General features: G+C 42.3%; 1 protein-coding gene across 2 annotated transcripts in view; it reads left to right on the top strand.

Annotated features, from left to right (window-relative positions):
• The window catches only part of ADD1 (adducin 1), a 76,264-nt gene that overhangs the window by 24,521 nt on the left and 28,501 nt on the right, over nt 1-23,242 (top strand). For both annotated transcript variants that reach the window (XM_024745218.1, XM_024745219.1), the window contains exons 2-4: nt 10,704-10,918; nt 13,906-14,068; nt 20,524-20,675. In XM_024745218.1, the coding sequence (XP_024600986.1) occupies nt 10,724-10,918; nt 13,906-14,068; nt 20,524-20,675 (510 nt within the window). In that variant the 5' untranslated portion in view covers nt 10,704-10,723. The remainder of the gene's footprint in view (nt 1-10,703; nt 10,919-13,905; nt 14,069-20,523; nt 20,676-23,242) is intronic.

Below are 23,242 nucleotides of genomic sequence, written 5' to 3'. Positions count from 1 at the left end.
CCCCCCCACCCCCTGCATTGGAAGCGCGGCGTCTTACCCACTGGGCTGCCAGGGAAGTCCCATCAGTTTTCCTACTTTTCAAATGAAGGGGTTAGATTTAAAGTACGGTGGAGATGTTTACAGCACTGACTCAGAAGGGCTCTAAGGGTCCTCACGGCTGCTCTGCTGCTGGCAGCTCTTTAGTTCATCACTTTCATTGAGCACCGCCTGTGCACCAGACAGCAGTGTAAGATGCTCAGACGACGAAGGGCAGAAAACCTGGTCTGCCTCTTGGAATTAGCAGGATGGTGTGTTCCCCTAATAGCTTCAGACTTTGAGACCAGTGTGCTAAGTGCCCTGTTCTTCAGTAGTAAACCTTGCCTGTCGTACCCTCACGTGCAAAGGGAAGTGCATCAAATCCCCTCGATTCCTTATAGGATGAAGTGCTCTGTTGTGCTTAGAGGCCAGGAACTCCGCTGCTTTTTGTAAGATGGAAGTTCGTAGCGGCTGCACAGTAAAGCCGGTACTGATTTAAGGAAATATTCAGCCGTAAATGCTTCTGATACGAACAGAATCATTTTGGAGGACTGACTATGAGGGACTCATTAACCCTATACATTCTTAGCTCAACTTGAGAGTTTGGTTAACTTACTATCTCTGCCTTAGGGTAAAACAGTCTCTTAGAGCCTACATCTTCTCACCTGTAAAATCAGGATAGGGCCACTCTAGTAAAGTACTTAACAGAATATATATTAAACTTTAAACAAATGTTCGATGTCATCATGCTGCTGGAAGTACAAGGTACTGTGTACTCTGTTCATTTATACCTTCAAGGATGCTTATGATTTTATGTTCTTAATGGTGTTTTATTTTTAAATTTTTCTTTTTTTTATAAATTTAACTTTTAAAAAGTATATATGAACAGTAAAGAGTCTCCTGGCCATCTCTGTCCTCCATTCACCCAGATCCCATTCTTTACAAGTATAAACCACCATTTTAAGTTTCTTGTACATTCTTCCTATATTTCTTTATGCAAATACAAGCAAATGTGAGTGTTTTTCTTATCCCTCCTTTCCCCACCAAGTGGTACTATAAATACATCATTCTCTGTATCTTGCTTTTTTTTCACTTGATAGTATGTCTTTATTTTTGTGAAAATGAGACCATCTAAGAATTTGTGTGCTCATAATTATTTCATAGCATAAAGGGTTTTCAGTCTCCATCAGCTGACCTGATTACTTTTCAGAGAAATTTACCTTTGGCAGATTTTTACTTAGACTAATTGTTGTGATTTCATTTTATTTTATTATTTATTTTTGGCTGCATTGGGTCTTCGTTGCTGCATGCGGGCTTTTCTCTAGTTGTGGCGAGCAGGGGCTACTCTTCGTTGTGGCGCGCGGGCTTCTCATTGCAGTGGTTTCTCTTGTTGCAGAGCACAGGCTCTAGGCGTGCGGGCAGTAGTTGTGGCACGCAGGCTCAATAGCTGTGGGTCACGGGCTCTAGAGCGCAGGCTCAGTAGTTGTGGCTCACGGGCCCTAGAGCGCAGGCTCAGTAGTTGTGGTTTGCGGGCTGTAGAGTGCAGGCTCAGTAGTTGTGGCTCGTGGCCTCTAGAGCACAGGCTCAGTAGTTGTGGCTCACAGGCTCTAGAGCACAGGCTCAGTAGTTGTGGTGCACGCGCTTAGTTGCTCCACAGCATGTGGAATCTTCCTGGACCAGGGCTCGAACCTGTGTTCCCTGCATTGGCAGGCAGATTCTTAACCACTGCGCCACCAGGGAAGTCTGTTTTTGTGGTGTTTTAATCTTCCTTACTTACAGCCCTGCCAAGGTTTCCCCCCTTCCTCCTTCCCAGAAAAATAAGCAAAAATCCAACTCAAACCCTTACATTGTAAGCACCCTCATGGAATGAAATTGAGGAAAAGTTTTGTTTCAATTAAACCGTAAATTTTGAAAGTCTTCATTACTTCAGCAAAAATATAGTTAAAAAAATAAAAATAGTAAAGTAATTGAAGGACAGTAACAGTATCATGAAGGATCTAAAATAGAGAAAGTGGTTGATGCTGTCAGAGGATAAAGTTGAATTCTACTTTTTTTCTACATGTAGCTGTTCTGGGCGTGGGTAACTCAATATGTGCCATCAGTATAGTAACTATAGTGGAGACTGTCCTGTGGTGTGGTGGTTATGTGTTAAATTGTGAGACACCATGTATAAAATTACCTCTCCCAGATTCCTCTCCTGAAATCTGAATTGTAGTTTCCTTTGTGGAATTTCTTCTTGAAAGCACTTAAGAGTATACTGATCAATATTTGCTCACATGCTATCTGAAAGTAGTGGATGTTACTTCAGATACATTTTTTTTGGATGAAAGCAGAATTTTGTGAAATTAGTAATGGAGAATGATTGTGTATTCCTTTCCACCATTCACCCACTTACCCGATGTTTATTGAGGCCTGTCAATGTGCTAATTAGTGGGGAGATGGTGCTGAGTTAGACAGTAGACCGCGGTGTGCTACCTGCTCTGGGCCAGTATCCACATTTTGACTTCCTGTGTGGCAGCTGATGGATGAGCGTGGCGTTCAGGCGGTCTTGGGTTCAGGTCCTGATTCAGCCTTTTATTTATCTTGTGGCCTCAGGAACTTGAAACTCAGAGTCAGCTCTTCCTCTGCAGGTTGGGAACTCGCAGGGTTGTTTGAGTGAACGAGTCTGTGTGGAAGCGTGTACTCTGCAGTGGCCTGTGGTGCTGTCCTCATAAAATTCACGTGTTACAATGTTGTGTTAGTTTCTGCTGTACAGCAAAGTGAATCAGCTCTATGTATACATATGTCCCCTCTTTTTTTGATTTCCTTCCCATTTAGGTCACCACAGAGCATTGAGTAGAGTTCCCTGTGTCTAAACCAGTCTTAACTTCAGATTCTTGCTTCTCCACTATGGCTGTGTAACCTTAAGCAAGTAACTGGAATCTCTGTAATAATACACCAGAAGATTGATTAAGTGCTATAGTAAAAGAAAAACAACAGCTGCTATATAACTATATAAAAACGTAATAAAATGTGGAAGATTTAGACTGGGAATCTGTTAACAAGTCATTCATCCTAAAGGAGAGAGGAAGCAAGAGGACCCACCCAGATAATTCCTCAATGAAAGGAGCATAAGAGCAGGCGACAAGGCTAGGAAGCACTGCTTTGATTCAATTTTACCTTTTTTGTTTCTTTCTTTCTTTTCTAATTTGAGCTTCCTGGACATATGATGGTGAGAGGTAGTGTGTGGCAGAGTTAAGAGCAGGTGCTCTGGAGCTGGGCAGCCTGGGTTCAGATGCTAGCAACCCCACTGCAGGCTCTTAACTGCATTGTGCCTCAGTTTCCTTATCCTTCGGAAAAATGAGTTAATACATGTAAAAGATGAGCTTTAGATCAGTAATTACCACTTAGTAAGCAGTGCTTATCTTAAAGGGAACTTCTGAGCAGTTTCATCTGCAAGAGAACATCTGGAGACACAGGAATAGAAATGATCCGATCAGAGTAATTAAAGGCTTTTACTGAGCTGTGAGTCCTGAGCAGGGCACACTCAGCTTGAAGCTGTGAAGAGGAGTCTTAAACATAAGGTAGGTGTTTGTCCTTTAGGGGAACTGGAGAACTAGGCTAGTAATGTTGGCAATGAGGGTTGTAACTCATTATGGTTGTATTCTGTTTTATTTGGGAGAGGGCTCAGTGTTGGGCTCCTTTGTCAGGAGATTTAGAGACTCCCCTTTCATTGACTAGCTGGGCACCCCTTCCACAATTGAAGGTTTCTGAGAATTTGTAATGGATTTCTGGCGGGGACTTCCTTGTCTCTTCCACTTTCCTACCTGAGGCGCTGGACGGGGTGTGGACTGTCTCTGCAGTACTGTTCCCAGCCCTTTGCCTAGGCTTGGCCATCACTGTTAGCTCTGCCAAACTTGTAGAAAATCTTGTCACTCTTCCCAGCAAAGGCGCCACTCTATTTTTTAAGCTTTTTTCTGGCCTTTCTTGAGGTGTAATTGAAAAATAAAATTGTAATATATTTAAAGCACACAACGTGATGATTTGATATGTGTATATATTGCGAAATGATCCCCACAATCCAGTTATTTAACATATCCATCACCTCACCTAGCTGCGCTTTTTTATTTTTATTTTTTCTGGTGAGACCACCTTCTGTTTAATTAAGTGTGGCATGATGGTGCCCTTTCATTCTGGGTGCAAACCTTATGGAGCCCTCCCAGAGATGTTCATTCACCAGGTGACTGCCACCTGCCCCAAGCCAACCTGGAAGCACCTGCTTAGCTCTAAGCGTCACTTCCGTGAAGCTTTCCATCAGCGTCCTAGGGCAGCCCGCTCCATCAGTGTCCCAGGGCTGCCATGACTGGGCGGCTTGAACAGCAAAAATTCATCGTCTCAGTTCTGGAGACCAGAAGTGCAAGATCAGGGTGTCAGCAGGGCCAGTTCCTTCTGAGGCTGTGAGGGAGCCTCTGTTCCAGGCCGCTCCCCTGGCTGCTGGTTTGCTCGCAATCTTTGGTGTTCCTTGGCTTGTAGATGCTTCACCTCAGCTCATCTCTACCTTCATCTTCACATGGCCTCTCCCTGTAGTCTTGTCTGTGTCCAAATGCCCCGTTTGCATGAGGACACCAGTCATAGTGGGTTAGGGGCCCACCCTTCTCCAGTATGACATCATCTTAACTAATTACCTCTGCAGTGACCCTGTTTCCAGATAAGGTCACATTCTGAGGTGCTGGGAGTTAAGGCTTTAACATGAATTTGGGGGCGTACAGTTCAACCCATAATACCCTCTCTCTGCTTTTTCTACCTCCCGCTGGACACTTTTGGCCTGCTGATATGTAAGTAGATTTCTCTCACGGCACCAAGAGTATTTGATTACATTTATTTGTCTGTGGTCTCCTACTCATTTTGTAACTTTTTATCTCTGCTGCCTTGTACATGATGTGGAAAGTAGCTCTGGTGGAGATATATTAAGTACCTGGAGTTACAGAAGTAGAGGAAGATACTGCAGAGGTCACCTCTTATCTTGTTTTCCTATTGACGGTACCAAAGGCTCTCTGGAGTTGGCTGTGAGGTGGCCAGGGACACCAGCAGAGGCTGCCACTTCTGTTACCGTATGAGCATGTTTGATACCTCCTGGTTTATTTTCCATGGCGTGATAGCTCAATATCACCTGGCAGTCTTTATGCTCTCTGAGATTGTTTGAAGAACATTTAGAAACGGAGAAGACCCTCTAGGTCTTCAGCATTCGCCTGACCCAGAGAATTTTGTTAATGGCCACCTTCTTGTTTCAGCCTTTGGTTTGAGTGTTCTGTTTTTAGGGATTCAAAAGTAAATCATGTGAATGGTTGGAATAGTTAGCAGAATGTCTGTGCCAGAAGGGAGATGCCAAGAAATAATTGAATCTGCTCCCAAAGCTTTAGAATTAGCTCATTAGATACGTTAGAGAAAAGAAATTTGTCTGGGTTCTGATCTGAGGTTTAGTTACATGTTAGTGAGGGTGCATTGTCCTGGGACTGGAATACCTTTGCTAAGAAAGAATATTCCAGGGCACGCTTTTTGTTATTTCCAGAATAAATGACATTCTAGGCAGAGTGGTATTTTCTGTGGTGTTAGTAGAAAGGAGAGGTTAATCTTAAGATATCCTTTCATCCCATATCAGTCACATCTGTCTGAAAGAACATGCTGAAATTTGTTCATCTGAAGGCAGACAGAGACCAGCTTATGAAAGGTCTGGAGGCATTTTATTCTATGAGCAAGGAAAATTATGGAGCATTTCAGACACATACGAAATAGAATAGTATAATGAGCCCTGCTTTATCCTTCATCCAGCTTCAGCAGTTATTAACTCATGGCTGGTCTTGTTTATTTTGTGTAACCCTTACTCTCCCTCGACCCCATATAAGTTTTAGGCAAATTCCAGATGTCATATTATTTCATCCATAAATATTTCTGTATGTATCTAATATAACCATAATAATATCACACCTAAAATTTTTAACAGTAATTCCTTAATGCCATCCAAGTCCACTTGGTGTTCAAATTTCTAATTGTCTCAAATGTCATTTTTAGATTTTTATTTTACAGTTTACTTGAATCAGGATCTGGCAGAGATCCTCCTATTACCTGTTGGGTTTTAAGCAGGGGAATGAATGACATGATCTGACTTATATTTTGAAACTCTCTCTGGCCTCACTGTGAAAAATGGATTGGTGTGGGGGTTGCTAGGAGACTGGAAGTGGAGAAACTAATTAGGAGGCTTCTGTGTGTCCAGGAAGTGAGTCGTAATTATCTAGATTAGAGTGATGTAGTGGAGATGGAGAAAAGTGGGTGAATGCGAGATGTAACCTGGGCAGGCCGAGCTTGTTTGTCATGGCTCAGCCAGACTTTTGGGTTCTGCTGGGTTTGTATGTTTGTTTATTTGAAAGTATTGTTCCCAGAGATTTCATTGATTTCAGTATCAACATTTTAAGTTTAGTGAAATCTTAACATTTTTACACAGGTTAAATTACAGCAACTTTATGGAATACTGAGATAGAGGAACATTAATCCCTACTTCTCTTGAATCAATTTATTCAACTTTAATACAGCTTATTTGCCATTATATCATCTTGTTTATATGTGACTACAGTGATAATATTGATAACTTTATATAATAGGAAATTTATAGTTTTTCACGTAAACATGTTGTAGTCTCATGTGTATTCTGCTAAAGAATATTCATAGTTTCATAATACTGTATTGAGCAGATTATGTTATAGCCATTCATGTGTTATTGGATGTTGATCTTTTAAAATTATTTTATTTTGAAATTATTCTAAATAATGTTGCAGGAAGTTTTATTTGCATCTGTATTTTTTCCATTTCTTTTTTAAAAATCTGGATTAAGTAATGACTTCTTTGTAGAGATCTTCCTAGAAAAATTTGCTGTCTTTAACACACACTTAGAAACAACATCAATGAAACCTGAAGCCATAATTGACGAAAACCAAGTACAGGCTTTTATTTTTTTAAAGAGTGTCTCTCTCTCTCTCTCTCTCTCTCTCTCTATTTATTTGGTTGCGCTGGGTCTCTTAGTTACGGCAGGCAGGTTCCTTAGTTGTGGCACACGGGCTCCTTAGTCGTGGCATGCAAATTCTTAGTTGTGGCACGCATGTGGGATCTAGTTCCCTGGGCAGGGATCGAACCTGGGCCCCCTGCATTGGGAGGGCAGAGACCTAGCCGCTGCGCCACCAAGGAAGTCTCCAAGTACAGGTTTTGTACGTTAAAAGTTGGAATTATGTTTATTCTTGGTTATTGGGCTCAGAATATGTATACTTTGATTTAAGTTTATAGACTTCCTTATTGAAGGGAGACCACATGCATATCTGGTCTTCAGTCTTTATCTTCTCCCATTCATATGGCAATTTGTAATAAAATGAGAGAAATCTCTGCCTTATCATCAGCATGTTGGTTTTACAAAGATTCTTTTCTTTCAGTCAGCTCTGGGAACCAGGAAGCAGCTATAGTTGCCTCTAAAATGTTCCCCTGTGTCCTTATTTACTGATGAAAATAGCTTAAAATTAGGACTCATTTGATAATAGAGAACTCATAATACTGTATATCCTATTGTCTTTTTTTTTTTTTTTTTTTAATTTTTGGCCGCACCGCATGGCATGCGGGTCCCCAACCAGGTATCGATCCTGAGCCCCCTGCAGTGGAAGAGTGGAGTCTTAACCACTGAACCGTCAGGGAGTCCCTTTTTTGTTTTTTTGAAATGCTGAAGTGGAACATTTTTATCATTGGCTCAGAATGGTCAGCTTCTTTTATATCTAATGAAGAAATGTCAGACAACCATTAATAATGTTTTTGTTCTTTGGGTCCTTCTTTTAGAACAAACATGGTTAAAGTAAACAGATGACACTAAACATTTTAAAGGATATGTTCAGAGAAGGGTAGGTTTTAAAGACTACGTTTTAGGTCATTGGTTCACTTATTCTGTTTTATTGCCTTTTAGTCACTGATTGTTTTCATACTTTGTCTTTAAGTCCTTGAAATAGTGTCACTTCAAGTATGCTCTTACTTCTGTCATATCTTTAGATTTCAGAAAAGCAATATCCAAATCGATCTTTTTCTTTAAAAAAATGTTCAACTGATTCTTTGGCTGTTGGTACCACAAAATATATTTTTTTAATAAACTATTCTTTAAAGCCTTACTATTCAAATTGCTGTCTGAGTCCAGTGGCATTGGTATCACTTGGGAGCTCATGAGACATGCAGGATCTCAGGCCCCGTCTCAGACCTACTGGATATGAATTTGTATCTTAACATGATTCTTAGACGATTCATATGCACATTAAAAAGCTAATAATGCCAGCCCCAGATTCCTGGTTGGATCCTCCTGTTCAAGGCATCTATGCCCTCAATTCCATCGCTTTGGGAACATTGTTTCCTCTCACTGTCACCATCATCATCATTTACAACATAGCTTAGAGGTTAGGAACAGGAGTTCTGCATCCAGGAGGGCTGCATTAGAATCCCAGCCATGTTAACTTCCTAGCTGGGTGACCTAAGTTCCCTTATCTGTAAAGTGAGAAAAACAATAGTATATTGACAAATAGGGGAGGTGAGAGGATCAAATACAGGTAAAGAACAAAGTCTAGCGTACAATTCTGTCTGCTTTCATTCTCCTTCCCCTTATCACAAACATTATTTTAGATATCTATTGCAGCATAACAAACCATCCCAGGACTTTGCAGCTTAAAATAATTATTTTATTATTCATATTTCATGATTTTGTGGGTCAGGAATTTAGGCAAGGCACAACTGGGCAGTTCTGTTCTATGTGGCATCTACTGAGGTCACTTGATGACTTTCAAGTTTTTTAATTGTTATTTTAATTAAGTTATATATTCTGGATGTAAATCTTTTCTCAGATATATGATTTGTAAATTTTTTTCCATTTTATGGGTTGTCTTTTCACTTTTTTATGTATCCTTTGAAGCACAAATGTTTTTAATTTTTAGGAAGTCCAGTTTATCTTTTTTCTTTTGTTGCTATCTTTTTGGTGTCACATAAGACTTTGCCTAAACCAGGGTCTCTTAGATTCACTCCTTTACTTTCTTGTAAGTATTCTATAGTTTTTGCTGTTACATTTAGGTCTGTGTTCCGTTTGGACTGAATTTTTGTACACGGTGTAAGAAGGAGCACCATTTACTTTTTTAATTGCTAATTTAATCACCTCTTTTAAATCCCCACGTTGCTTATCCTCTGTGGCTTGAGGAACTGTTGTTCACTCACTTGCCATTAAAACTCTGCCTGTGGGTTCTGAGACTATTTCTCACCTGTGTCTTTATCCTTTCCTTCTTGTTCTTAATTTATTCAAGACTTTTTAGTTACATACCAGCTATATGGCAAAATCGGTTTTGGGTGCTGGTTCTGCTCCCTCTTCTCAACTTACATGCTTCTGCTGGCCAGTTTCCTCTCCTCTCCTGGGCCCACCCTCTGTGCTGATGATTTCCACATCAGCACCTCCGCATTCCTCAGTGAGTCTGTCTCCACTTCTGGACGGTGAGTCCAGCTTCCTCAAAGTGAGGACTACATCTGATTAATTTTGTGCCCAGCACAGTGACTGGACGTAAAAGATGCCCAGTAAACATTGCATATATATATTGTTAAAACTGTCATTCAGTGGGTTATAAAAGCAGAATGAACTATTTGTGTGATTAGTAAAGGTGCTATTTAGAGATTTATAGTTAAAAGATGAATATAATTTAGTGTGTTCAAACAGCATTTCAAATAAAAGATTGGGATTAAAAAGAGTGTAAAGTGGGACTTCCCTGGTGGTCCAGTGGTTAAGACTCTGAGCTCCCCAGGCAGGGGGCCTGGGTTCAATCCCTGGTCAGGGAACTACATCCTGCATGCCGCAACTAAAAGATCCCCCATGCCACAATTAAAAGATTCCCCCATGCTGCAACTAAAGATCCCGCACGCCACAACAAAGATGCCGCATATTGCAACCAAGACCTGGCGCAGCCAAATAAATAAATAAGTTTTTTTTTAAAAAAAAAAGACTGTAAAGTAAGTAGCCATAATTAGCAGACGTTTAAATTTGAGCCATTTGGGCATCTTTTCAGGTTATTCACAAACTCAAGGACATGCTGACATTTTCTGAGCCTACTATTATTGTTCTTTGAACCAAGAAGGTGATGTTGATGAAGAGCATTTCCCATTTGCATGAATACAGATGTGTGAGCGGCTTCTCTCCTTTGACCTGTGTGGCAAATCCTTTGCAGAGTTGCCACCAGTACTTTTTGGGGACAATATCATGAACCACACATTTCTCCAGAAATGAACTGTGCTGCTTTTAGAAGATCCTGTCTGTTTGGGACAATATGTTGACTTGAAACTATCTTGTGGTCAAAATTTTCATATCTAATTATATTTCTTCAGTTTGTCAGAGGATATACTAGCTTTGTTATTGTTTTCCTGTTGTCTGCTGAAGAACAGTGGCAAGGACAAAAACTGCCCTTGTTGGTGGAAAGGTGGGCGATGGCTGATCAGCCACGTGCCTCAGAAGCCACAAAGAAGCATCACACGTCATGGCTCTGACTGGTCAGTCAGTCAGGGCATCCTCATGCTGGAGATTGTATTTATCAGGCTGATGTTCTCATTATGAAATGCTACTGGACATTGATTCAAAAACAATACTGTCTTTTGTTTTGATTCTGTAGGAACCTAGAAAGATTGTGCAATGAATGGTGATACTCGGGCTGCAGTGGTGACCTCACCACCCCCGACCACAGCCCCTCACAAAGAGAGGTATTTCGACAGAGTGGATGAGAACAATCCAGAATACTTGCGAGAGAGGAACATGGCACCAGACCTTCGCCAGGACTTCAATATGATGGAGCAAAAAAAGAGGGTGTCCATGATTCTGCAAAGTCCCGTAAGAGAAGCTTAGTCTCTGACCAAGTGTCCTCTTCCTTCTTCCACTACTTCAGCTCTTATGCTCTGTTGTATGTGTCATAGTCCGTTTACCTTAACACAGGGAATCAGTGCCTTGTGTATATGTATGGCTGTTAAAGAGTTCAGTTTAGTTCAAGTTATCAGACACACAAATGAAAAAGCTTCATTATCATAAAGGATAGGAGGTGTTCATTTCTCCTTTTCACTCTCTCACTGCTTCGCCAGAGAGTCTTTGTAACGACCATTTGAAAATTACTCTTGCCTCCAAAACACCTAGCTTGGTGCTGGGCACTTAGTAGGTCTCAGCAACACCTGATTGTTGATTGATTTTACCTTTAGTTATGGTTGGCATTTGAACCACAGTCACGCCCAGCTGTCTTCTGTTTGCATCTTTAGGTAAAGTAGTGCTGTTTTCATAGTTTTTTCATGTTGATGCTGCTGTCTTTATGTGTGCTTCATTCTTTTTATCCTTTTAATCTGTTCTTGTTTTATTTCCTTAATATTTGGGGGTGTCACTTGGCAGATAATTCATTTGAGTTATTTTTTTAAATGTTGATCATCTCTGTCTGCAAGGAACTGGGTACTTAGCACACAAAGCTTATTTGTTTGGTTGTTATTATTATTCATATATTATTCCTCAATAATATAACTTACAGTAAAGTACACAAGTCTTAAGTGTACAGCTTGATGAATTTTGACATATGTATAACACCTGTGTAAATGCCCAGATCAAGTCTCAGACTTTACATTGTAGTCGAAGGAGATAACCACGGAGCAACAAACAGAAGCACAGTGCAGGAAACAGCTGGATGATTAGATTGAGTGTGACTGGGTAGAACAAACCTCTCTGAGTGAGGAAGATTTGACCTGAACTCTGAATGACAGGAAGGAGCCGGCCATGCAGGGATGGGGGAGAAGCAGACATGAAATTCCCAGGACAGGAATGAGCTTGAAGAGTCCAAGAGCAGCCAGTGTGGTCTGGGCATAGGAAGCGGGAGTGCGGGGTGCGTGAGGTTGGAGAGGGAGGAAGGGGCAGTTGCCTCAGAGGCTGTGTCAGCCCAGCTCAGGGACCGTTGCAGACGGGAACGGCACGCTTCAGTCTTTGAGTAACTCATTCTGGGTTGGTATACAGAGAGCACCGTAGAGGGCAAGGGAGTAAGCTGTCTTTCCAAGCAAGAGGTAGTGGTAGCTTGGGCCAGAGTGGTGGTGGTAGAGGTGGAGAGAGGTAAACTCATTTGTGTTCTGTTTTGAAGGTGGAATAAATAGGACTTGCTGATAGATGGGGAGGAAGAGGTGAGGGAAAAAAAAAAGAATCAGGATAACATCTAGACTTGGCTTGAGCAGTTGTCCTGTGTAAAAGCAACAAGAAACCAAGTGAAAATCACTAAGGATAGAGTGAAGAAGCTAAACTTTCAGTACCGAGTATGTGCCAGGCACTGTGCTGGGGGCACTGGTGATGCCAAGTCCCTACCCACAGGGGTCAAGAACGCAGTCAGCATCAAAATGTTACTGACCCACACGCACTGTGGAGTCTGGGAACAGAGAAAGAACCCTAGAGGAAAGACTGGTAAGGCCTGGGCTTTACTGAGTAGAATGTACCCGGTGTTGGTTTTTTGGTTTTAGGAGCGTGGATCGTTCAACTGCAGTAAGGAGTGGGAAGGCCCACCCTGTGTGTACAGATGCTGACAGTTGGGAGATGTGAGAGGGAACCTGTGGAAGTTTCCTTCAGACTGATTCTCTGTTCTCAGTGGAGTAACAAGTGGAGGCATCTGCTTAGAATGGGCACGGGGAGTGGTGTAGAGAAGGCGTGAGGAGCATGCGAGGGAATGGGCAAGAAAAGTCAAGAATGATGGGTTAATGTCAAGGGTGCACTCAGGTCAGTGGTCGTGGATTTACAGTGAGACAGTGCGGTACGGTCTTCGTTCCCCAGCCACTTTCAGCAGCGTGAATAGAAAGGGTGTGAAGAGTTGAACTTAACCTGGGGTTGGGATTTTGCCAGATGAAATGGTAGAGAGTTGAAGTTGTAAGCAAGGGAATGGCTGTAGTTTTAAACCAAGGGCCTAAGCTGAATGAGAGAGGTCAGGACACAGGGAAGGTACGGGATGGTGATAAGGTCTTAGGATCAAGACGGACACGAGGAGAGGGTGTTTGGAGAGCACGTGCTTGGCTCCGAGACTGAAGAGGGGCCCAGTGACTAGAAATGAGCAGGTCTCTAGGGCATGACCATGGAAATAGGAGGCCGGGTCGTCGGAGGAGAGGCGATCAGGGAGCTGAGAGGGGAGGGTGTGGATATTTAACCATCCGGAGTTAGGACCAAGCAAGCAAGCAGGCAAGGTCATTGGCTGGTGACTGCTGGTTGAGGAAAGAGGCTGGGGTCCAGATGGGTGGCTCCAGGCCTCACTCACTGGTAGTTGCTAAGCGCAGCTCCATACTGTACACATGTAGGTCATCTGGAATGCTGTTGGTACAGAGGGTCCTTTGTACTGTGGATTTTTTCTTTTAGTGTTTTCCTTACTAAGTTTGAAGTTCCTGATGGCAAAGCCGTTTTCTTCCTATGTGTCCTCAGTGCCTAGAACAGTGTCAGGTGTTGTAAGGTGACTCAGGGTATTTAATCAGTCCCCTACTGTTTGAAATGTAGACTGTTACCTGTTTTCCCTTTTATTGGTAATAATGCTGGAATGAGCATCCTTATGAATAAGTCTTCGAGCACACCTGTGATTAGTTCCTTAGAAAAGATTCCTAGGAATAGGATGCCTGTTCAAATTTTTAAGCTTTTATCTTGTTAAATTACTGTCCAGAAAGAATGTACTTATTTATGCTCCAGGTAGTGATATATGAGAATATCCATTTGCCTTTCCAGCACTGGATGAAAACAAACAGAAAATTAGTCTATGCGATAGTTACCCCTGCCTTCCCAAGGAACAGAAAAGAAACGATATCTCATTGTTTTAATTTGCCTTTTATTAGGCTTTCTGTGAAGAATTGGAATCAATGATACAGGAACAATTTAAGAAGGGGAAGAATCCCACAGGCCTATTGGCATTACAGCAGATTGCAGATTTTATGACCACGAATGTACCGAATGTCTACCCGGCAGCTCCGCAGGGAGGGATGGCTGCCTTAAACATGAGTGAGTAGTTCCTGACTTGGTATACATTCTCTGTCATTTTCCGGGTAAAATTTCCTAATATTTTCCAATGTGAAATAGATGAGCACACACTATGTCATACATAGAACTGAGGTTTTTTTTAAAATTGAGTTTTAGTTGTAGTAAAAGATAGGCCTAAAAATGTCTTGACTATAGAGGGCTCCTTTTTTATGAGCCAGTGAGACTGTTATTTCTCAGGCAGGTAACTTTTTATGTGGCTTCTCAGACCCTTTATGAATGAAAAAAGAAAAACTAATCAGAAATAATGCTTGGGGAGTAGCACATTGATTTTGATTTTGCCTGAACTTATTTCAGTCAAGCCAACATTTCTTTTTAATAAATTTATTTCATTTAAAATTTTTGGCTGTGTTGGGTCTTCGTTGCTGCACGTGGGCTTTCTCTAGTTGTGGCAAGCAGGGGCTACTCTTGGTTGCGGTGCGTGGGCTTCTCATTACGGTGGTTTCTCTTGTTGCGGAGCACGGGCTCTAGGCGCACGGGCTTCAGTAGTTGTGGCTCACGGTCTCTAGAGCGCAGGCTCAGTAGCTGTGGTGCATGGGCTTAGTTGCTCCGCGGCATGTGGGATCTTCCCGGACCAGGGCTCAAACCCGTGTCCCCTGCATTGGCAGGCGGATTCTTAACCACTGCGCCACCAGGGAAGCCCCAAGCCAACATTTCTTATCCACCATTCCTCACTGCTCTTCGCAAATGAATGAGAAACAGAAAAATTCCAAAAGAAAGCTAGAAGAAAAATGTTGAGTGGGTGAATGTGAGCAAAGTTAGTGAGCAGAGGTAGTTGTGCAGAGATGGCGCTTTGCCGTGGCTGTTGAATTTGTAAACGTTAACATGACGAGGTGGAGCCCAGGGTACCTTGAGCATCAGCTAATGTGACCTGCTGTGTACTGTGCCCTGGATCAATGTCTGATGTTTCTAGTTGGATAATCAGCTTCTGACTGACCAACTTAAGGTATTGGTTTGCGTTAGATCACCTGCCATGTGCTATTTACCTGTCTGTTCTCTGGTATTCTTAGAGGTTGATTGACATTCACCTGAGTGATAATATCATTAATGTCCAGAGAGTGTTAAAAATCACATGTAATTTACTAGCTCACACTTCCATCCTGAAGTCGAATGGTAGTCACTAGGTTTTCATGTTTTCACATGGATTCCTATTTATTTATTTATTTAATTAATTTTATTTTTGGCTGCGTTGGGTCTTCGTTGCTGCACGCGGGCTTTCTCTAGTTGCGGCGAGTGGGGGGCTACTCTTTGTTGCGGTGCACAGGCTTCTCATTGCGGTGGCTTCTCTTGTTGCAGAGCACAGGCTCTAGGCGCGTGGGCTTCAGTAGTTGTGTTGCGTGGGTTCAGTAGTTGTGGCCCGTGGGCTCTAGAGCGCAGGCTCAGTAGTTGTGGCGCATGGCTTAGTAGCTCCACGGCATGTGGGATCTTCTTGGACCAGGGGTCGAACCCGTGTCCCTTGCATTGGCAGGCGAATTCTTAACCACTGCACCACCAGGAAGTCCTCACATGGATTCTTAATGGATTCTAGTGATATTTATATGAATTAGATAATAAAGGACAATGTAATACATTTACTCACGTATTGTTTTCTAGTCAGAGATAAAGGAAATTTTAATAGTGCCACACCAAAAAAAGAAGGAAGAAAAAAATCTAGTTTTAATTGTATCTAATAGTTTACTTCTCAAATATAAAAAATTTTAATGTGAATTTTAACCTTTGTTGTAGAATATAACATATGTAGATGGCATAGAACAAAATGATATATAACGTATGAATGGTTTAAGGTGAACGCCTTTATAACCAGCACCCTGGTTAAGAAATAAAGTTTTATCAGTTGCTTGCCCTCTTAAAAGGAATCACCATCTTGACTTGAATGGTATCACTGCTTTGCTTTTCTTTATAGTTTTATCATCCAAATGGTTATACTTAAATATTATGGTTTAGTATTTGTCTTTTTTTACTTACTGTCTCTTCAGCATTTTTAAAGCTACAAGTTGCCCCTCCATCTCTCTTTTTCTCCTCGCACTTTAAAGGAAATGGGTTTTGTTGACCTGTAGAGTTTGCTACAGTCTTGAATTTTGCTGATGCCATCTCCATGGTGCCCATTATGTTCTTTTTTCTTTTGTATTTACAGTAAATTGGTAGCTGGGTCTAGAAGCTTGGCTGTATTTGGATTTTGTTCTTTGGCAAGCTCACTGCATAGGTGGCACTGTGTTCTACCCGCAGGCACATAAGCCTGCTTGTTGCCATTTGTGCTGTAGCAGCCATCATTGCTCAATGCCTAGATCCGTTAATTTAACAAAGGTTCCAAGGTGGTGATATTTTAATTTTGTCATTCCTTCTTCTGTATTTACTAGTTAGAGTATTTCTGTAAAGAGAAACTTCTCTGGGAAATGGGGCATGGCCAGAAAGGGGGCCGCCTCATTCTCTGTCACTCAACGCATGATTGCAGGGAGGCTGGTGCCAAACCATTCATAGATGACCTGCTTGTTGGTCAGGGTTTCATATGGAGCAGAGCAGCTTCCTTGCTGAGATCTATTGGAAGTCAGCCCTCAACCCACACGCACAAAAAGAAACTTCCTCTCAGCTCTTTTGCTTACCCCGTGGTACGGTTTGTATAAAGGTAACCGTTCAAAATGAGAAGTTGGTTTCCGGTCATCTTCTAAAGTGACCAATTACTATTTCTTTAATATTATTTTGAATGCATAGGTTTTTAAAAAAATTTATGTATTTGGTTGTGTCGGGTCTTAGTTGTGGCAGGCAGGCTCCTTAGTTGCAGCTCACAGGCTCCGTAGTTGAGGCTCAAGGGCTCCTGTGGCTCGCCGGCTCCTTAGTTGTGGCACATGGGCTCCATAGTTGTGGCATGCGGGCTCCTTAATTGCAGCTTGTGGGCTCCTTAGTTACGGCTCGCTGGCTTCCTTAGTTTTGTGGCATGAGAACTCTTAGTTGCAGCATGCATGTGGGATCTAGTTCCCGGACCAGGGATCGAACCCGGGCCCCCTGCATTGGGAGCACAAAGTCTTAACCACTGCGCCACCAGGGAAGTCCCTGCAGAGATTTAAATATATTTAATGTGTTTCAAAACATTGCAGTTATCCTTTTTGATACTACTCACATTGTCCCACCTTTGACTAAAGAGAACCTCTCCAAGTTGACTCCTGAGCCTAGTAGTCTTTGACAGCTTCCAGGCCACCTCCTGTAGGAGATGTTCTAGGCTCATCTTGTACGTTTCCTGCCCCAAATCTGGAGACAGCCATTTCTCTAAGAAACCTTGATTTCTTTTTGTGAGAAATGAAATTTTAGTCTCGTGCTAGAAATGCTGGCACGAACCTGCGTCCCCTGCATCGGCAGGCGGACTCTCAACCACTGCGCCACCAGGGAAGCCCCTTTTTAGACCTTTTTAGTGGATAGAGCTAGGAAATATAAATTACCTTTTGGAGATTTCCTAAGAATCCGCCTGCCAATGCAAGGGACACGGGTTTGAGCCCTGGTCTGGGAAGATCCCACATGCCGCGGAGCAGCTAAGCCTGTGCACCACAACTACTGAGCCTGCGCTCTAGAGCCCGCGAGCCACGACTACTGAAGCCCGCACAACTAGAACCCGTGCTCCGCAACAAGAGAAGCCACCACAGTGAGAAGCCCGCGCACTGCAACAAAGAGTAGCCCCCGCTCACTGCAACTAGAGAAAGCCCGCGCCCAGCAACGAAGACCCAATGCAGCCAAAAATAAACAAATAAATTTATTTTTAAAAATTATCTTGTGATTTGTATACTATATTGATAAATTGGAATTGTAAGTATAATTATAAATATATTGGAATTATAATTCCAATTAAAATTCAGGTCTAAGGGGTTTTTACTTAACCTCTTCTATCTAACATTTGTTTTTCTTTCTTCTACAGCAAGAATTCTGGTTCTCCAGGACACCAGGAGTAACAAAACTAGAATATTACTTAATAACTCATTTGCTTTCTCTCACATACCACACACAGTATCAATCCTATACCAATAATATGTTCTCTCTTCATGTTTTAAAATAGTTATATTCTCTGTTGTCAGAGCATATAACCATTATATGTTATGGTCTTGTTTTTACGTTTATTTTGTATTACAATTAATAACTTAATTCTATAATAAATATATATTTAATGCTCACCACCAGTCCTTGTATCAGTGCCCCTTTAGTCAGTGTGGTTGTCTGAAGTTGCTTTTATAGTAGATTTCCCAGAAAACACTTGTGGAAAGGATTTCTTCATTCTTGTGTTGTGGCCTTTATATGTCAGTGTTAATTTGGTTTAGTTAGTTTGGGTATAAAATCATTGGCTCACATTTTCCTGTTTTGTGTATCTTAAATGCATAATTCATTTTCTTAGAATTTGAAGACAATCTTTCCATATAAGTTACTTGGTTTCTTTTCCTTGACGCTCATAATCTATTTTCCTTTTTCTTTAGAGTCCAGAAATTTTACCAGAATATGTCTTGGTGTTTGTCTTTCTGGGCAGTTTTCTCAGATGATGTGCCCTTCCAAACCTTTTTTATTTTCAGAGTGTTTTCTTGAATTGGTTTTTAATATTCATTCTGTTCCCTTGCTTTTGTTTCCTGGTATGCGCATGTTGGATTTTCCTTGTCTGACTTCTTTAACTGTCACGTTTTCTCAAGTCCTTTTTATCACTTTCTTCATTTCTTTATGATTTAAAAAGTTTTTCTCCTCTTTCACCTTTACGCTTTTTTTAGTATTTATTTTTAAAATTATTTTTCATTTATATCTAATTCCTTTTATATTCTAGCCCTCATTTCTGAATTTTTCTAATTATATTAAACATTTTTCTTATCTTTTATTATTAATGCCTTTCTTTATCTTTTATGAAATAATAGGTTATAGTTTTCATTTGTTTTGTGGATATGTCTTGTGTGCTTTTGTTATGTGTAGGAATGTGATTTTGCTCTTTTTTCTTTTAATAATTTATTTTTAAAATTAATTAATTTATTTTTGGCTGCATAGGGTCTTTGTTGCTGCGTGCAGGCTTTCTCTAGTTGTGGAGAGTGGAGGCTACTCTTCATTGTGGTGCATGGTCTTCTCATTGCCGTGACTTCTCTTTTTTTTTTTTTTTCTGTACACGGGCCTCTCACTGTTGTGGCCTCTCCCGTTGTGGAGCACAGGCTCCGGATGCGCAGGCTCAGCGGCCATGGCTCACGCGCCCAGCCGCTCTGTGGCATGTGGGATCTTCCCGGACCGGGGCACGAACCCATGTCCCCTGCATCGGCAGGCAGACTCTCAACCACTGTGCCACCAGGGAAGTCCCCGTGGCTTCTCTTGTTGCGGAGCACGGGCTCTAGGCGCATGGGCTTCAGTAGTTGCGGCGCGTGGGCCCAGTAGTTGTGGCTCGTGGGCTCTAGAGCCTAGGCTCAGTAGTTGTGGCACATGGGCTTAGTTGCTCCACAGAATGTGGGATCTTCCCAGACTAGGGCTTGGACCCGTGTCCCCTGCATCGGCAGGCGGATTCTTAACCACTGTACCACCACGGAAGCCCTCTTTGAATAATTTTTGTGTGGTATTTGATCATGATATTTTTCTGTTCATTTTTACATGAAATTAGTTTTCCTGGAGGAGTCCAGTTCAGGAATCCTGACTCTAGAGCTCCCTCTTCTGTTGTTTTTGTGAAGTGCTAAAAAATATGGCAGCTTATTTAATTCTCCTCCCTTGCTTTTATCTGGGTCTTTTCTCTTTTCTTCTTTTCTTTTCTCTCGTTCCCAGCCCCATATTCCCCTCTCCTCCCCTCCCCTCTTTTTTTTTTGTAATAAATTTTTTTACTTACTTACTTATTTATTTATTATTTTTGGCTGCGTTGGGTCTTTGTTGCTGCATGCAGGTTTTCTCTAGTTGCGGCGAGCGGGGGCTACTCTTTGTTGTGGTGCGTGGGCTTCTCATTATGGTGACTTCTCTTGTTGCAGAGCACAGGCTCTAGGTACGGAGGCTTCAGTAGTTGTGGCATGCGGGCTCAGTAGTTGTGGCTCATGGGCTCTAGAGGGCAGGCTCAGTGGTTGTGGTGCATGGGCTTAGTTGCTCCGCTGCATGTGGGATCTTCCCAGACCAGGGCTTGAACCCGTGTCCCCTGCATTGGCAGGTGGATTCTTAACCACTGCGCCACCAGGGAAGCCCCATAATGTATATGTTTAATACTGTAAATTTCCTTCTAAGTTTTGCTTTACTGCATCCTACAAATTTTATTACCTTTCTGTTATTGATTTCTACCTTAATTGTATTAATGTTGGGGAACTTGGTCTTTGTGAAATAGTCTTTGACGTTTTCAAGACTTACCTTATGGCCCATTGTGGGACGATTAATATCTCAACTGTTATTTGATTTACATTTGACAAGAAATATTAAATCTTTGAGTCTTGTTCCTTTTTTCATTTCAGGTCTTGGTATGGTGACTCCTGTGAATGACCTTAGAGGATCTGATTCTATTGCCTATGACAAAGGGGAGAAGTTATTGCGGTGTAAACTGGCAGCGTTTTACCGACTAGCAGATCTCTTTGGATGGTCTCAGCTTATCTACAATCACATCACAGTGAGTATTAAATGGAGTAGTAACTGAATGATAAGTGGAATAGTATGTGTCTGGCACCACCTGTTTTCATTTAGGGGGAGAGGGAATCTGGCTGAGCTGAAGTAGATCTTGGAACACCTTCCTTCTGATTGCTGACTGCAGAGTATAATAACCTGAGAATTAGCCAGTTTGAACTAAAAATTATGAGAACAGTAGTTCTTTAAAACTCCTTTCTTGCTTGCTAACCTAATAAATGAGTGTTTACCAAATTATAGGCAGTTCCTAAAGTTCTTTTTATGCCTAAAAAATCAAGAATGAAGATGTTTTCTTTCCTACTTGGACCAAAGCCTTCTATCTCTCATATTTATTTCTTCAGATATTCCAGTTTTAGCCATTTTTCAACATTATCAGGACCTCTAGTTTCTTCAATTCATTCTTTTTTTTGTTTTAATTTGTTTCTGGCTGCATTGGGTCTTCGTTGCTGCACTCAGGGTTTCCCTAGTTGCAGCGAGCAGGGGCTACTCTTGGTTGCAGTGTGCATGTTTCTCATTGCGGTGGCTTCCCTTGTTGAGGAGCACAGGCTCTAGGGTGTGTGGGCTTCAGTAGTTGTGGCGCACAGGCTCAGTAGTTGTGGCTCAAGGGCTCTAGAGCACAGGCTCAGTAGTTGTGGCTCGTGGGCTCTAGAGCACAGGCTCATTAGTCGTGGCACACGGGCTTAGTTGCTCTGCAGCATGTGGGATATTCCCGGACCAGGGCTCAAACCCGTGTCCCCTGCATTGGCAGGAGGATTCTTAACCACTGCGCCACCAGGGAAGCCCCTTATTGGATATTTTAAATTATTAATATAGTGTGTGCTTATTGTGGCAAGCGTCCCTTACACAGACGTTGAAAGAAGAAATCATAATCCTGTGAATACTCTTATCCCCCTTGAGATAACCAGCATTAACAGACGTTTAAATCGTTTTACCCTTTTCTCCATACTCAACACACTCAGTACACACAGTACTTAATACACATGTGTAGGTGTTTTTTACTTGTGGACTCATAACCAGCAGTGCTTAGTTCAGCTCCATTCTTTTTTTTTTTTTTTTAAGTATTTATTTGTTTTGGCTGTGAAAGGATCTTAGTTGCTGGATGTGGGCTTCTTGGTTGCGGCAGGCATGCTCTTAGTTGTGGCATGCATGCAGGATCTAGTTCCCTAACCAGGGATTGAACACGGGCCCCCTGCATTGGGCGCACGGAGTCTTACCCAGTGGACCACCAGGGAGGTTCCCAGCTCCATTCTTGACTCCAAGGAATGCTCTTTGATGGTAGTCTGAAGCCCACCTTTGTGACTAGTGCACTGTGCTTCTGGGACGTGGTAGGGATCTTTGCCAGATATACCGAGTTACCCTCCCCTCTGTTCTCCACATTGCCGCTAAAGTGAACCTTTCAAAACGCAGACCTGACCCTGTTGTATCTATGCTGTCGTGCTTGTGGAATGTTACTTCCACCCTAGCACACCTGCTTTATTTCCTGCACAGCAGTTTCCATCATCCATACTGTACGTTTGTTCGTCATCCACATCAACTCCGTGAAAGGAGCCTCCGGCTGTGTCCTGGGAAGAATTCCTGTGCTGGGCACAGAGGAGGCGCACACTGAACTCTTGGCTGAATGATGGAGTGAAGCATCCAGTTGAACTGAAATTCTGCCTTAGTAAAATTATCAAATGAGACTCCATGGTGCCTTTTGATATTTGGTCAGTGGATCCAGTTAGCCTCCCACAAGAGCTGGCTCTCTTCCTTGTGCCTGCGTGGAAATTGCTGGCCTCTGTGGCTAATTATACTTGACAGAACGTCTGTGTAGATATATATTCTTTTAAATAAATTTATTTATTTATTTTTGGCTGCGTTGGGTCTTCGTTTCTGTGTGAGGGCTTTCTCTAGTTGCGGCGAGTGGGGCCCACTCTTTATCGCGGTGCGCGGGCCTCTCACTATCTCGGCCTCTCTTGTTGTGGAGCACAGGCTCCAGATGCGCAGGCTCAGTAGTTTTGGTCATGGGCCCAGTTGCTCCACGGCATGTGGGATCTTCCCGGACCAGGGCTCAAACCTGTGTCCCGTGCATTGGCAGGCAGATTCTTAACCACTGTGCCACCAAGGAAGCCCCTGTGAAGAGATTTAATGCTAAATGGTTGCCTAAAAATTAGTTCCATGAAAATGTTACATCGCTAAGAGGAAATGTAATCCTTGGCTTAATGCCAGCCTTACATTCTCTGGGGATTTTAAAAGCTGTTTACTACTAGTCCTATTATGAATGCTATTTAAATAAGTTTGAATTGCTTAAATTAATCATTTTTTTCCCCCTTAAATTATTTGGGACTTGGCAGAATTAAAACATTAGTTAGGGGCTTCCCTGGTGGCGCAGTGGTTGAGAGTCCACCTGCCAGTGCAGGGGACACGGGTTCGTACCCCGGTTCGGGAAGATCCCACATGCTGCGGAACGGCTGGGCCCGTGAGCCATGGCCGCTGAGCCTGTGCGTCCGGAGCCTGTGCTCTGCAACGGGGGAGGCCACAACAGTGAGAGGCCCGTGTTCTGCAAAAAAAAAAAAA

Source organism: Neophocaena asiaeorientalis, unplaced genomic scaffold, assembly GCF_003031525.2.
Source record: "Neophocaena asiaeorientalis asiaeorientalis breed wild unplaced genomic scaffold, Neophocaena_asiaeorientalis_V1.1 scaffold65, whole genome shotgun sequence".
Taxonomy (NCBI): domain Eukaryota; kingdom Metazoa; phylum Chordata; class Mammalia; order Artiodactyla; family Phocoenidae; genus Neophocaena; species Neophocaena asiaeorientalis.
The sequence above is the reverse complement of the archived record's forward strand: the minus strand, read 5'-3'. Positions and strand labels throughout refer to the sequence as shown.